The sequence below is a fragment of the Amblyomma americanum genome, chromosome 7, assembly GCF_052857255.1.
Source record: "Amblyomma americanum isolate KBUSLIRL-KWMA chromosome 7, ASM5285725v1, whole genome shotgun sequence".
Taxonomy (NCBI): Eukaryota; Metazoa; Arthropoda; class Arachnida; order Ixodida; family Ixodidae; genus Amblyomma; species Amblyomma americanum.
This window is the reverse complement of record NC_135503.1, coordinates 36,083,997-36,099,324: the sequence shown is the minus strand read 5'-3', so window position 1 is coordinate 36,099,324 and position 15,328 is coordinate 36,083,997. Positions and strand designations below refer to the sequence as shown.

The following is a 15,328-nucleotide window of genomic DNA, read 5'->3' as shown; positions in this document are numbered from 1 at the left end:
GATATTGAGTAGAAGAATGCAAAAGCAAAAACAACGAAAAGAAGCCGAAACTTGGCTTAGCAACCAGAGTCCACTTTCGCGGGCCGCCACAATTACGGCCCAAACATTACTGAAAAAATTTTCGCTCAAGCATTGAATGGTTGAAGGAGTGTCTGCTGATAATGAATAAATTTACGGAATGGCTAAAATGACAGCATGCAAGTGGTAAGCAGGTATCAACATGTGGATAATGTTTGTAACAATGAAATTGGCTAGACTAAGGTGATGAAAACGGAAAACTTTAAAATTGAATTTTGCAGAAAAGAAGCACTGAAAGAGAGCCAAATCAGACCAAAGAGACCAGGCGAGAGGAGAACCTACAGTAAAAGCTTCAATAAAACATATGAACCTCAGAAAAACACTAAAGTTGGCTATTAAACCTACCAGCTGTTTGCAAACTGCATCACAATTTACATGAAATATCAAAATGGAGTATCAGGTTGTGTAAAATTTAAATCTAAAAGCATTGGCACAACTCTTTGCATGGTGTTTTGTGGCTTCAAATATGCAGAATTTTGGACCACGAACGCAGTATAGTACTCGGCTGCTTTTACAAGGAAAGTAATCACAGCCCCCGAAAGCATCGGTGGAGCATCAGGCGCTGCTACATGGACTAGATGAGGTAGGAATGGCCTGCAGTTGCTGCCGCTGGACAGGTGAAATGGGCGTTTCCAGTCACTCTCCGCAGTCGGAGTTCGGACACATGAGCCAGCACTCCCGAAGAGCTCACTGGTAGCGCTTTCAAGAAGTGCGGGATATCGAACGCACTCAACAATACCGAAGCAAGTTTCTATGGAAAGGTATTTCTGGTGAGGGACTCTCAGAAGATGGTGCAGCACCTGACGACAATCACTACAGCCCCAACTCCGAGGACACTTCCTGTAGCACATGCCACGTGCATGCGCACATGCACGCGGTGTAGGACGTGAGAAGGCACAAGCGTGGCGCTCAGTGCTGTCCTGCACATGTGCCAGATGTGGCACACCAGTTTACAGCGATCGGAGGACTGCATGGCTCTCATAAGTGCCGGGGCCAGTGTGAGCTGCTCTTTCCTTCATGCTTCATGGTGTGAAATTCTCCAATCAAGCATGATGGCATGAGAGGAGGAGCGAGCCAACGCTAGGCACATGAATATGCATGCCTCCTTTCAACGCTTGGTGCGCAGCTGCACTGGACCCACAGCAGCAAGTACACCTCGCAACTGCACTTCGAGTCACTGAGCCAAGCACGAAATGCAGTGCAAATAAATGCTTTCGGTGAGCTTTCCTCCCTCGCACTGTACATACATAAAAACCTTTTTTGCTGCTTTTGCCATCCCAAAATTACACCTCGTATTATATGCAGGTCTGTTTTTATAGGGGTTTTTACAGTAACCGAACGTCAGCTTCAGTTTTTGGTGCCGAAGTTCCAGAATCTAGCCACGCTTAAAGAAAACTGAAAGCCTCCATTGGCAATGCCTTTTTCACTGCCATTTATAATCATAAATAGCAGACAGAGATGAGAAACACACAGAATGAGCAAACAGACCAGAAAGCAATGATGCATTGCGACAAAAAAAAAGAAAGTTGCAGTCAGGTGAAAAAAAAGAAAAATGCCTAGCTCACAGGACTTTCAACACTAACTTACACCCAGTAAAAGTGAGGAAGAGAAGTGCCTTATTATGATTATGACCTTTCGTTACTGGTAATCCTTGTGGAGTCCAGCTATATGCTTCACAGGTTCAACAAAAGTTTTTATCGCATAAAACTTTTACCAAAGCAGTGCCACTTCAAACAGCTGGTGGTTCGACAGCGCAACAGCACACACAGACCAAGTAGGAGACGAGACACACAAATCAGAGCTGGAAATCAGTCTGCTACATAGTGGGTAGCAGTCCAGCGGATGCACACGTGCTTTTAAAGCGGTTTTTACCAATAATTCTGTAATGAAGAAAGAAACTAACCTGGCTAAACATTGTTTCGCGTGCAAATGCACGCCGTTTTTTGATGACACTGATGTCCTGTTCGTTCATCTTGACCAGCGCACTCGAGAAGTAGCTGAGGCATTTCACATTATCAGAAAAAGTGAAGGATGCGTGAGTACGCCATCTGTTTCATTATCGCCTCTAGAAATCAGTCTGCTACATAGTGGGTAGCGGTCTAACGGATGCACACGTGCTTTTAAAGCGGTTTTTACTTCAGCGCTGATTTGTGTGTCTTGTCTCCTACTTGGTCTGTGTGTGCTGTTGCGCTGTCGAACCACCACTATGCATCACCAAATAGCCCAATCTGCAGTTCTTCAAACAGCTGCGTGAACGTCGAAGCTTTTCAACTGCCTTTGGAAATGGTCATATAGCACTACAGAATCCTGCCCAGTCCGAGTGCCATTTGGCTCAAAAGTGTCAATGCATCCGTGTAGGACCTTTATTATACTAGGAAAAAAAAGAAACTAAAAATCTGCTTGTCACGACTGTTCAGAGGACAAAGGGCAATGAGTTCCCTAAGTTGAATGTGGACTGCAGCACTGGAGATGCACATACCTTCTGGAGTTTATCCAGACAGTCGACGGAGCAGAGTGTTTTGCAGGGCCCAAAGGAAGAGTAGTAGCCTGTGTTGTCAGCATGCTCTTTCTGACACACAGCGCAGCGGTCACGCTCGGCTAGCTTCTTTGGTGCCAGCTTCTGCTTGCTCCGAAATGTCTTAAAACAGACGTCCGAGCAGAGGAACTGTGTCCGGCCCTGGTAAAGCACCTGGTAGCGAAGACCTTTCACCTGTTGGCAAGATTCATTTCTACCATTCAGCACGCACAGTAATGCTCCTTTACTTTTTTTTAGAGGGGAAGGGGGGGTGTCTGCAAATATAGCATGATCAGCAACAAGTGCAAAAGAGGCTAACAGCCAGTGCCACGGTGTAACACGTTTCACAACTTTGCAAGTCTGACTTAGAAGATGCTCCCATCAGCACAACTGCAATGAAGCATAATCTTGAGAAGTACAGGAAGTAGAACTAAAACAGAGCTTAACAACCTAGCACTCAGACACACGCATAAAAAAAAAACAGAACTGTGTTGTCTAAGGTTAAATCAATGCTGCAAGCTTTAAGTGAGCTCACCACAGCAAATAATAATAATAAAAAAACTCAGAATATGTATACATGGAATTGTTGTAAATTGTTGACACAATTAAAGTTAAACAGTAATGTCGAACACTTCAAGAAAAACCAAAAGTCCCTTCCAAAACAACAACAAAAAATCTTTGAACGGATGCTCGAGTCACAACGAAGTGAAAAAACATATTCAAATCAAATCTTAGTTATTGCTGGATTATTAAATCGTTCAATCAATGCAGCTTTTCAAGCCCAAATCAAGTTTGATAATCGATATCCCCTCAAGCATAAAGATACCAGCCAGCTACCCACAACGATATCATCACAGCAATAGAAAAAGGGTTGCGCAAGCAGAAAGTCATCAGGTACGTACAGCAGAACACACTGCGCATGTGTTGCCAGACTTCTTGGAGGAGCCACTTTCACGCGCAGGACTTGCAGGCTTCGGATCAGCTTCAGAAGATTCTGCAATGGGCAGCCACAGCTAAGCACAGTAATAATCGCTGCAAGCTTGTGCAGCTGTTGTGTCTGCCAAGCCGTTGGCAGCGCGAGACACCCAATTTAAACAGTCCAAAAAGCATGTCGAAGTCTTTCTGCGTGCACAAAAAGGCACATAGGTAAGCAAAGCATGGTTTGGTTTATGGGGGGTTTAACGTCCCAAAGCGACTCAGGCTGTGAGAAGCGCCGTAGTGGAGAGCTCTGGAAATTTCGACCACCTGGGGTTCTTTAACGTGCACTGTCATCGCACAGCACACGGGCTTCTAGAATTTCGTCTCCATCGAAATTCGACCGCCGCAGCCGGGATCGAACCCGCGTCTTTCGGGCCAGCAGCCGAGCGCCATAACCACTCAGCCACCGCGGCGGCTTGGTAAGCAAAGCAGGCAGGCAACATATTTTCTTGTGATCTTAAACGTATGCAGGATCAATTAAGCTTGCCAGACTTTCAGAACCTACCATATAATCTTGTGTAAGGGCTGCACCCATATATGGGCCGCAGCTCCCATTATGGACTAGATAACAGAGAAAAAAAATGGTTATATGTTGTTTTCAAATTGGTGCATAGACTGCACCTTCGAAACCCACACCCAAATTCTTTAAAAAAAAAAGTAGTATGGCCCTTAAAAGAATTTATATGGTATCACAAATGACACAATTCAGAAACATATGTCCCCCGGCCTTCACAAGTCTGAACAACGTGGTAGTAAAAAGCATGGTACAGCACATCCATACACAAATGGAGGTAGAATGGCCCTGCTGCACTTCCTCAGCTGCGACATCTTACTCACTGCGTGGAGGATGAGTAGTCTTGTCCAAGGCATACTGGTGAATGACACCAAGTTCCAAGGTTGCTAATACCATGTGCAACGTTAACAATGTCAAAAAGAAAAATGCAAACCATAAATCTGAAGTCTCTAACCTTTCAATGGTCACTTCAATAGGGCAATATTTTGTAAAAACTTTTCTCTGTATGCAAGTCTCCAATAAGCAGTCCCATAACGCCTAACAAACAATTGAACTGCAGCTGTAATACATAACCTCAACTATATTGTACTTTTATTCTCCAAAGGCATACCAAAGCTATAGGGCTGTGCACTCAAGTCACAGTGGCCACCATTTTGGTGACCTCGCAAACAAGGCGCATGTCCAATTAGCTATCTCCCCGTGCTGTGACTCGCACTGCTGGAGATGCGCGTTTCAAAATGGCACCTGTGAGAAATCGCGTGAATACCCCCTATAAAAATTGTCGTGGTGAAGGGATCCGCATCAGTTCCTACAGCTGACTGTTTTAACAAGCATACGCCAGCTTTGTCGCGTTTCACATTTAGAAAACTGCTCCCACTGCAAGCAATAATGAACAGGTTAAGCGGCAAGACACCATAGCCACTAAGCTACCACTGCTAGTAGAAGGTTGTGTTTCAGTTAGTTTTATTAAATTAATATAGCACTTAAGCAACCCCATCTAAAAAATTTTCAGAATGCTAATTGTACAACTTGATACATACTACAAAAAAATTAAGAAAAATAATTTCTATGCTACAGCCATTATTCAAGTCAGCGTTACAAAAACTCAAAGCAATTGTCTAACAAAAAGTACGGTGGAATCTTATCGATTGAAATTCACTCAATAAAAAACTCCAGTTAATTTCAACTGATGTTTTGGTCCTGACATCATCAAGTGTATTAAAAGACTGCCCTTAATTTACACTCTGCACAATTCAAACTGACTTCTCGTCCTCCTTGAGTTTGAACTACTCAGCAGCTGACTGTAAATGAGAGTGTCTCAACTATATCGTAAAGTGAGCCAGTGAGAGTAGAATATGAAGTGGGCAGTGCTGACCTTTCGAGTCATGAGCCACCCGTTCGTCGACAGCCTCAGATGTACTGACACTTGCATTTGATTCCTGCAAAGTACATGAAACCAGATGCTCAGATATAACACTATGTTCTCAAACAGAATTATCAGTTTACAAAAGAGAAAAATCAATTGGACTATGCCCAACAAAAAACAAAAAGCAGTAATACAAGACAACAGTGCGGACAAAAATAACAGCAGTATATTTCACCATTTGTACACAGCCACACAATGAGTTTTTTCTGACTCCTTCAAAAAAAATAACGCCACTCAAAAATGCTTGGTCAGATTTGCACTATACTATTTGCACTATAAGTTTTTTTGCTAACTAAAACACATCAAATATCTAAAGAGTAGCTAAAGACACATCTCGATGTCAAAAGTTAACTGTGAAGCATTCACCAAAACTGAAAAACAGCCAAAGCTTAAGATAGCAGTACAGCAGTCCAAAAAATGTAACATGCAAACTCACCAAAAAACTCGTGTGATTTAAAATGCAGCCTACCAGATGCATAGTTTAGGCTAGGAGGGTTGCACTATTTAGACCATCACAAGAAAGACAGATCAGGGCTTGTGCCTGCCAACCCAATGTTGTCCTTCTTGATCACTTAAACAGCGCAACCCTTCTCATTTAAATCAAAATCTACCAATATGCCCAACACTGCAACCTGCCGAGTTGCTTGAGGTTTGATGACTCATTCTCCCATCCTTAGCATACCTCATGAAATTATGAATATGCAATGAATCGGTATTAAAGATTGCCAGAAAAAAGGTTTTATCAAGTGAAAAACACTTACCCCATCGCCCTTAGACTCTGCTTTGGAAGCACCTTTGGAATCCCCTTTGGACTGTCCCGAAAGTCTCTCAGCTATGGCGTGCATGATGGACAACTTGGAAACTTTTTTAGACTTTTTCTTCATCGTCCTGCGTGGTGTTGAAGGCGTGGAGTCTTCGGAATTAGTTTCCTTGCTTTTGACGGAATCCGAGCCCCTGCCATCGGGAAGAGGGACGTCTTCACTGGGCTCAGAGGTCTCGGTTCTTTCAGCATCCTCATCCACTATCAAGTCCTGCTGGCTGTCCCCACACTCGAGCACCGCACTGTTACCCTTGGAGCCGTCTTCTACAGCACTGACGACGTCCACTTCCGACGAAGGCTTGTCCCCAAGCCCCCTTTCTTCTGCCGTCCCTTCATCACTGGTTCCATTCACGGGCCCTGCAGTATCATCTTCAACAACTGCACTTGTGTCCGGACATCCATTAGTTATGCCACTATTTTTTGATGCTTCATCATCACAGCCTGCATTATCAGCTTTGGATTCTGCGCCATCGTTGGCCTCCTTGCTTGGCCCATCTTTGGCGCATCCAGTGGCAACTTCCCCGTTGGAAGCCAAAGATGCACATGTTTCCACATCCATGATGTCATCTATAAGTGAAGAAACATAATAAAAGCAACTGATAAACAAGCTAAGATGATTGACATTGTGGTATAACAATCAAACACCAAAGCCTTTGGTTTCAGTACTAAAAGCTTTGGGGTTTTTCTTGCTCTATTCATGTGCACATGGATGGTGCATATTGAATATGGTGATGCACTGAGAATATGCGCTATTTAATGCAGGTTGAAATCCTAATGCAATGAATGCATTATTCTTTAAAAATGTTTATTAACCTCGTGATGTCTACGCGCGGCACGTCACAAAACGACAGCTGAGCGATTTTGACAACAGCATGTTTGGACGCTTACTCTGAGAAACAAATGCAGCCTTAGTGATCTGCGCATGAAGCAGTATTTTTGCTCCGCCAATCTGTCGCGCACTTCATACCGGGCTTCTTCCTCGCAGACATCCCTGCGTGAGCGCGAGGTAGTAACACGTGCGCAGTCTCTCGAGCAAAAGTTGACAGCAAGAGTCAACCTAATACGCGCCAGAATTACATTACGAATGAACGTGATCGGTGCGCTGTAACACGTGCACAAAAAGAAAATGAAAACCAGACCAACTACCTGCGCGTCTCAAGTGTCTACCCGGGCGCTCTTTCGAAAATGGCCTTGTATTTCACGACAAGCAAAGGTTCAAAATTGTGCACCAGCTCCTTAGAACATCAACGAGATACGCTGATCAGTATCGTTTCAAATCTGTACGATGTTTAATGCCGCGGAACAAGCGAAGCACTCATACAGACCACGCTACGGCAAGGCGCGATGCAACATTTTGCATGTTTGAACGAAAGCAAAAGAAAAATTTTAACCATCTTTAAACTGACTTTCTGCACATAAGGAGCACGCGTTACCAGCGCACTTTTTAAAATAGGCACTGAACAAGACACTGCGTACGTACTCTGCAGCTCACAAAATGCATTCAGCTCGACACTCTGTCGCTGTCACTGATCGTTCCCTTGTTTACAGAAATCTGCGCTCGCACACAACTCACCTATGTAGCGCTGAGATTATTATGTCACTGCGCGCGCTTCATTTGTTCAAAGATGTTCAGACACTGAACGTAAATGCACGACGCTAGGCCTTTTTCACTACACAGGCATCATAATCCCGGCGCCGGGAACTTCACATCTTTGTAGTGCTTGCAATGAGCGCCAACTTTAACAGGCTAGTACGGTCGGATGCGCGCACAGCCCACAAGTGGCACAATTTTGCCTACACCCGGCGAAATTCGAATTTTGGGAAAAAAACTGACACTTGCGCACCAACGTGCACGCACAAACAAAGTGCTCGGCGTTCGCCAACTGCTCCTTGAAGTTATCCAAATGTTTACTACACGCAATATCCGGTATAGCAGTAGTAGGTGGAGCTACTTCCGCCAAACTTATATGACGTAGGAGGCTAGCATGTGTGACATCACTGGCTGGAACCTCTGGAACCGGCTTCGTAGGGCTTCGCCAACACCCTCTCAATGCTAAGGCCTCTCCACCGGCCGCGTGACGTCACGCCAAGGGACCGTGCAGGCCCCGCGCTCCGCGATTTCAGCGCGCCGCGCCCGTCTGCACTATTCGGGTACTGCCGTACGTAGCTGCCTTATAAGTGATTCCTTCATTTTCATTTTTGTCGTTGCTGCAGAAAAGAAATTCGCTAGTTTGTGCGCGCCTTAGGCTATCATTTTATCTGCTTTATATATTTTTTTTATTGCAGAACACCTTATTGTCAAGAAAGTTCGAGCTGCTAATACAGTTTTTTATAATAAACAATTTAGCATACGGCCGCCAATTTCGCATTATTGGTCATTATAATAAAAAATTGATTAGTTAATTTCAATTAATCATCTAATTATTAGGTTCTATCACGTACATGATGTCTGCCGTGCGGTAAAATCCATCCGCACAGACCGCACATGCGTATATCTAGTTGTTAAAGTAGAAGTTCGTGAACATTGAAAAAAAAAACACCGTCTACTGCGCATTGTGTTAGTTTTATTCTGTATTGTGTTTTGCTTAAAGCTTTCACACACAGCAATAATGACACTCACAATAATGTTGCGCTGTTGAGTATTTGTACAGCTAATCTGACCCTTACAATAAAAAACGACGAGACACCAGCAATGAAGTGTGCGCAAAGCATTTTTATTGCTTGGGAATAAAACTTACTTCTTCTTAAGCGTTGCTGCTTTCCGGGCTGCGGCCTTCTGCTGCGCATTGTCTTGTATGGCATCATTTCTTAGTTTGCAAAAGTTGTTTAGAACAACGTTGGTTGCAACGCGTACTACCAAGCGCAGGAGAGTTTGTGCAGTGTGGCCATTTTCACATGTCTCAATGTCGTGTTCGTCCAGGAGGGAAATCGTCTGTGAAATCACGACACCACGTTGATTTCTACAGGAGAGAAAATCTTCCGCGGTTGCTCCAAAAGACAACTTCTCTGCAACTAGTTTAGTCATCAGTACCATGTGAACTGTGCATGGCTGGGGAAACTTCAGCCCTCCTCTCGACAGGTTAGCTATCATGGCAGTATTTTCCGCTTCGATCTCTCGATTTTCAATCACCAATGTGCTGAAGCAATCAGAACATGAAAGCTTCTTTAAAGCAGCATGAGCAGCGTATCCTGCAATGTAGACAATAGCATCCATGTCAGAGTGGGCGTGTGTAATATCGTCGTCGCTGACAGCCACAGAAAAGTTGCATGGGACAAGATCCTCACTTACGTCTTCAAACTCTGTTTCCTCGCGTGGAAATGTCAAAAGTTTTTGAAGACGAAGCTTCTTCTCACATTCGTAGAGCTGACGCACGGAAATGTGGTACTGTGATCCTGCCAGCTGGCGGTAACGGCCGAACCGGTCTTCTAGCGCATCCGTCTGAAATTTGCCCAGCAGTACGTACTTGAAGTGAAGTTCTTCTAAGCAGTAGCGCGAGAGTTCTACCAGAGAATAGCATGTCAGTCGCAAAGCACTGTGAGTCTCTTTCGTCAGCGAGCCACTGGTGATGTTTATTCTTGCCCAAGCGTCCAACCAGTCCACAACGCCGCTCAGGAAAGCTAACTGTGTGTCATCAACAGACCTTACAGGGTCTTGCATGCTGTCCCTTAGCCTCTGGCCTTTGCAAGGGGTCTTAACATTGACTATTTGCCACCATGTGAGGATAACGTCAATGAAAAGAGCAGTCGACTCAGCTTGAGGAATCTTGAACGCGGAACCATGTGTCCTGAGGGCATTTGAAACAAACTGATTAATGACGTCGAGAGCGAGCTTTACATTTTGCCGCTCCATTGAGGTTGGATTCACGGCTTTTGCGTTCAGTCTGTAAGCAGCCTTCACAAGCGACGTCTTCTCTGAAGAATAAAGCTGCCGCACAGCTGCGAAAGAAGCAGCTTTCATACGAGGAGGCCCTTCGGGCATTGCTCCACTCAAGTCCATTTCAGGGAAATAGAGGCATGTTCCAGGGTTTTTCTGGTTAATCCAATTGTTCCTAATGCACTTCAAGAGATGCACAGGATCGACCACGTAGAAAAGAGGGCGAGCGTTATCGGCTGGATGGGGATAGACAATGCTCACCTGAGGACTTGTAGCAAATAACGACATCATCTTGCGGTTCAGAGCATTGTTGTCCGTTATCACAGCGATAATTTTGAGCCCCATTTTCTCAACATTAATGATTATGTTCTTAGCATGCTCGTGCAAAATTTCTGCGCTCAGTTTGCTCACAGGTAATATGTGAATGACGTCCTTGTTTGCAGAAAGGAGTGATTGTACCATGAACACATGGGCTGTTGTTGCTGGTTCCGTTGAATGAACCGACGATCCTACTATTGTGCCCCCTTTGTAGTCGAAGTATGGTTTTATGTGGATCTCATCGATCATCAGGGTCACTGTCTTCTCGTGGTCTTTCATTGATTTGACTCGTTCTCGGATGTAGGAGAGACAGTGCGGTTGATTTTGCTCCACAAGAGGGTCAGCTTTGTAATTTGAGCAAACACGGCGCAGTGTGGAAGGATGGGGCAGAATGATTCTTGATGCAGCTCTTGTGAAGTGATATGCGTGAGGAGAAATTGAATTCAAAATACTGGCGAATACCAGCAGCTCTGCGCTATACACATGCTGTTTCGCGAGGAGAAGCTCTATCTGCTCAACCAGAAATTTCAGCAAAGAAGACTGTTCTTTCGTCGTATCACTGTCCTCAATGAGGTCTGCAAGCAGTGAACCGACAAACTGCAATACTTTAGTATGTTTCGACTCTTTCGTCACCTCAGGTATATTATGCAAGCCTATCTCGAGTTCTTCTAGCAGCAAGGACAGGCTGGAGGTGTCGCATACTTGAGCTGGCAGAATCCTGCCTGAAGGAAGCGACAGAAGCTTCACTCCATTCAAGAAAACAGAAAGTGACAGATCAGGGAGAACTACCAAGGCGCATTTCACATTAGGTGAAGGATCATTCTCGATGAGAAGGAACCTAACGCACTGCTCATCGACAGAAACGGTCCAGAATTTCGTGTTGCAGATTCCAGGCAACTTAGATTTGAACTCCTCGTAAGATGAAACTTTGTTTCTTTTCTGTTCAAGCTCATTAGACTGAAGTGACTTACTCATAGCCTCCTGCAAAGCAGCGTTTTCCCTTCTTGCTTTTTTCGTCTCTGGCGATTCACTCCGTCCAGGCGTTGAGGACAAGTATTTTGGGCAGTTTGGAAAAACAGAAGGCGCAGCATCAATCTTCAACTGTAGCCTGTCACGCTTCACCTCTATTATTTTCCCTGTCAGTTCATCTTGGTGTGACAACGTCGTAATGAAGTCGCCTGCGTGGAAGTGCAGTTCACACACCTGCACGAGAAAATGAAGCAAGGCCATTCGCCATGACTCTCCATTGCCTAAAACACTAAGTAAAAAGAGTCTGAATAGTGAACAGCTTTTACATATTTACACAGCTTTTACACAAGCCTTATGCACATCCACAGAACTAAATGCTTCCTGGACAATTCATACATAAGTGTAAGAAGTGATATCATTGCCTACAAAGACAGCATGCCTTTCCGGGAGCGACAGCTCACAACTAAGATAATTACCAGCGCCTATTAAGCAATATTTCAGAGTCTTACCCTCGAATGCTCTGTAGGTGTGAAATCCTTCCGTGGAATGGCTCGCAACCAGGCTTTTCTTCGTACTTCGTCTCTTGGGAAGCAATAAACACGTACTTTGGGACCATTCTGGTAGTTCCCGCGGCACCCGGGAACACAGCACCGGCCCATGTTTCACGAAGTTGCACTCGCTACACGGCAGGCAATCAGTTTCCCATTCGTGCGCTAGCACAGGTACGCACGCCACACAAGAAACGGCCACACGAAACAGACACAGCCGTGCGAGGAGCGAACGGAAATGCACCCAACGCCAGGCTGAAAGACTCAAGCAGCAGCTAGACGCTCACTGCAAGACTGCGTTCGTGTCTGTGCTTGCCCGGGCAAGCGCGAGCACATCGAGGGAGACAACCGAGCGGAGCGGAGCCGCGCTTGGTGAGCAGCCTGACCGGACACTTGGCGTGACGTAGCGCGTGTGGAAAGGAGGGCCTGGAGAGGCCTGAAGAAAGTATTTAGAGGGTGTTGGCTTCGCACACTTCCAAAAATTCCGAGTGCTCCGAGTGTCATTCGCCTGTTGGGTTGGTAGGGCGCCCTCGCAGATCTGTAAACAACCTCTGTGGTGCAGTTATATATTGGCGCCGGTTGCTGGAAATTCGTTTTGAAAAAAGGAAACTGTGTATAGCTCTCTCGTACTTATCGGTGCAACTTCTACCGCCTAGTGAGAGAAAGGAATGAAAAGTGTGCCGTAGTGGAGGGCTCCGGAATAATTTACCGCCCGGGGATTTTCAACGTGCACTGAGATCGCACAGCACTGGGACGCCTTTTGCGTTTCGTCTCCATCGAAACGCGCGGCCGGGATTGAACCCGTGTCCTCCGGCTCATTATAGTGCCGTGACATATACCGCGGCGGGTGCTGGCTAATTTTCCGTCAAATAAGTGAGGGAAGGCGAAAAAGAAAGTAAGTCTGGAAAAAGCAACGAAATTTATCCGGAGCTCTCCAATTCGGCGCTTATCTTCTTGCACATATTCCGCCCTACCCTCGCGGCGCGGTTGAGGTGTCCAGAGACGTAAGACGTACAGTTACCGTTCTTTCATTTAATAATAATGATAATAATTGGTTTTCGGGGAAGGAAATGGCACAGTATCTGTCTCATATATCGTTGGACACCCGAAACGAGCAGTAAGGAAAGGGATAAATGAGGGAGTGAAAGAAAGAAGAATAATTATAATTGGTTTGGGGGAAAGGAAATGGCGCAGTATCTGTCATATATCGTTCGACACCTGAACCGCGCCGTAAGGCAAGGGATGAAGGAGGGAGTGAGAGAAGAAAGGAAGATAGAGGTGCCGTAGTGGAGGGCTCCGGAATAATTTCGACCGCCTGGGGATCGTGCACTGACATCGCACAGCACACGGGCGCCTTAGCGTTTTGCCTCCATAAAAACGCAGCCGCCGCGGTCGGGTCTAAACCCGGGAACTCCGGATCAGTAGCCGAGCGCCTAACTACTGAGCCACCGCGGCGGGTAGGAGTGAAAGAAGAAAGGGAGAGCTGCCGTAGTGGAGGGCTCAGGAATAATTTCGACCACCTGGGGATCTTTAACGTGCACTGACATCGCACAGCACACGGGCGCCTTAGCGTTTTGCCTCCATAAAAACGCAGCCGCCGCGGTCGGGTTTGAGCCCGGGAACTTTGGATCAGTAGCCGAGCGCCTAACCACCGAGCCACTGCGGCGGGTACTCTTTCATTTCCTCAAAGCCAATTTTTTTTTCTCTCACAGTGTGGACGAGTTGTCTGCAAGTCGGTTATCGAGTCTTTTCCTCAAAAACCTGTGCATGGTGGCTTTACAAAAGACAAGCTTAATTGGATGGATGGAAGACGAAAAATTGGAATGTCACAAAGAAACAATGGCTAAGCTACGGCGTAATACGAATGAACCAGCGGAAGGCTGTCCCCGCGGTGCACACACGCCGAGCATGCCATGTCGAGGTGAGAGCCAAGGACAAGCCCGCGGCGCTGCTCTACATACACCGCGCGCCACACTGCAGGCATATGGCTGATGCTGTACCTCCGGGCCAACCGCGGTTGGCAGCCCGAGATCCAGCTTGCTCGTGCGCGAGAGAGAACGTTGCTAAAGGCAAAAATTTAGCCGCACAGCTGCTCTTTATGAAAAATTCTCAATTGGTTCCAAATGGCGCCAGCTGGACTTTTGCCGTTACCCAATCTTACTCTCGCGCACAAGCACGCTGGATCTCGGTTGCTGACTGCAGTTGGTTAGAAGATCCAGCGTCTGCCATGGTGAAGTGATGCGTGCAGCCATTGCACACTGTATGTAGAGCGCGATGGGCTGGTCCTTGGCTCTTATTTGGGCACGTGCCGCTCCTCCAGCTAGCTGTGACGTCATGCCATCTGCTGCTCCTCAGCTGGTCACCTGTGCTGTAATGGTCTACTCAAGGCCATCAAGGGTGAGCTGTTTTCCCTGTCGAAAAAAAGTTATGAGGAAAGGAAAGCCTCAATCGCAACTCTGCTGCTGTGGTGGCTCAGTGGTTATGGGGCTCGGCTGCTGATCCGAAAGACGCGGGTTCGATCCCGGCAGCGATGCTCGAATTTCTGTGCAGGCGAAATTCTAGAGACCCGTGTGCTATGTGATGTCTGAGCATGTTGAAGAACCCTAGGTGGTCAAAATTTCCAGAGTCCTCCACTACGGCGTCCCTGATAACCAGTCTCTTTGGGACGTTAAACCCCCAATAAACCAATCTATTGTAACTCTCTCTAAGCGGACATCTCAACCGCACGCGCGCCATGAAGGATGGAGTGCAAGAAGGGAAAGGCACCGTAGTAGAGGACTCTGGATTAATTTCTACAACCTGGAGTTCTTTCATATGCACCGACATCGTACAGAACACAGGAGTCTTGCATTTCAACTCCATCAAAAAACGCGCTAGGATTTGATCCCGCACATCCTTACACAACAGTTCTAACGCCTATACTCAAATTAAAAGAAACAATTTTTTCCTTCGTGCCTGCATTGGAGAGAGACCCCTTTAAAGATAGGTACTATATATATAGTGATGAAAAATTGCTTTTGCCTGCTATTGGGCTACTTGCCAAACTGTTGTAAACAAAAACAGCTCTGTGCACTTACTGAGTTAAGGAGCAGTTGTGCTCACCTGGCCCAAACAGCTGCACTATTTTGCAGCCAGTTGAAAGCACCAAGAAGGCTAGATGGAGACTGCAGAGCAATACATAAGGCTCCACTGATGACACTGTAAAATAAATAATGACTGGCCACTATCACCCTTCTGAGTCAGTATGCTTGATGCCAAGAAGGGCAAAAGAGAATTGGACAAACAATC

The 15,328-nt window shown here is 46.0% G+C and overlaps 1 protein-coding gene across 3 annotated transcripts in view; it reads right to left on the bottom strand.

Annotated features, from left to right (window-relative positions):
* woc (zinc finger protein without children) overlaps positions 1–12,386 on the bottom strand; it is a 51,547-nt gene extending 39,161 nt beyond the window's left edge. The window contains exons 1-6 of one of the 3 annotated variants that reach the window (XM_077631830.1): positions 12,002–12,386; positions 11,495–11,726; positions 6,273–6,898; positions 5,461–5,524; positions 3,496–3,587; positions 2,558–2,788 (exon numbers count right to left, since the gene is read on the bottom strand). In XM_077631830.1, the coding sequence (XP_077487956.1) occupies positions 2,558–2,788; positions 3,496–3,587; positions 5,461–5,524; positions 6,273–6,898; positions 11,495–11,726; positions 12,002–12,151 (1,395 nt within the window). In that variant the 5' untranslated portion in view covers positions 12,152–12,386. Of the gene's footprint in view, positions 1–2,557; positions 2,789–3,495; positions 3,588–5,460; positions 5,525–6,272; positions 6,899–7,904; positions 8,244–9,069; positions 9,134–11,494; positions 11,727–12,001 lie in introns of those variants that run through there. The other 2 variants (XM_077631831.1, XM_077631832.1) reach the window with 2 other exon arrangements.
* Between the last annotated feature and the right edge of the window lie 2,942 nt (positions 12,387–15,328).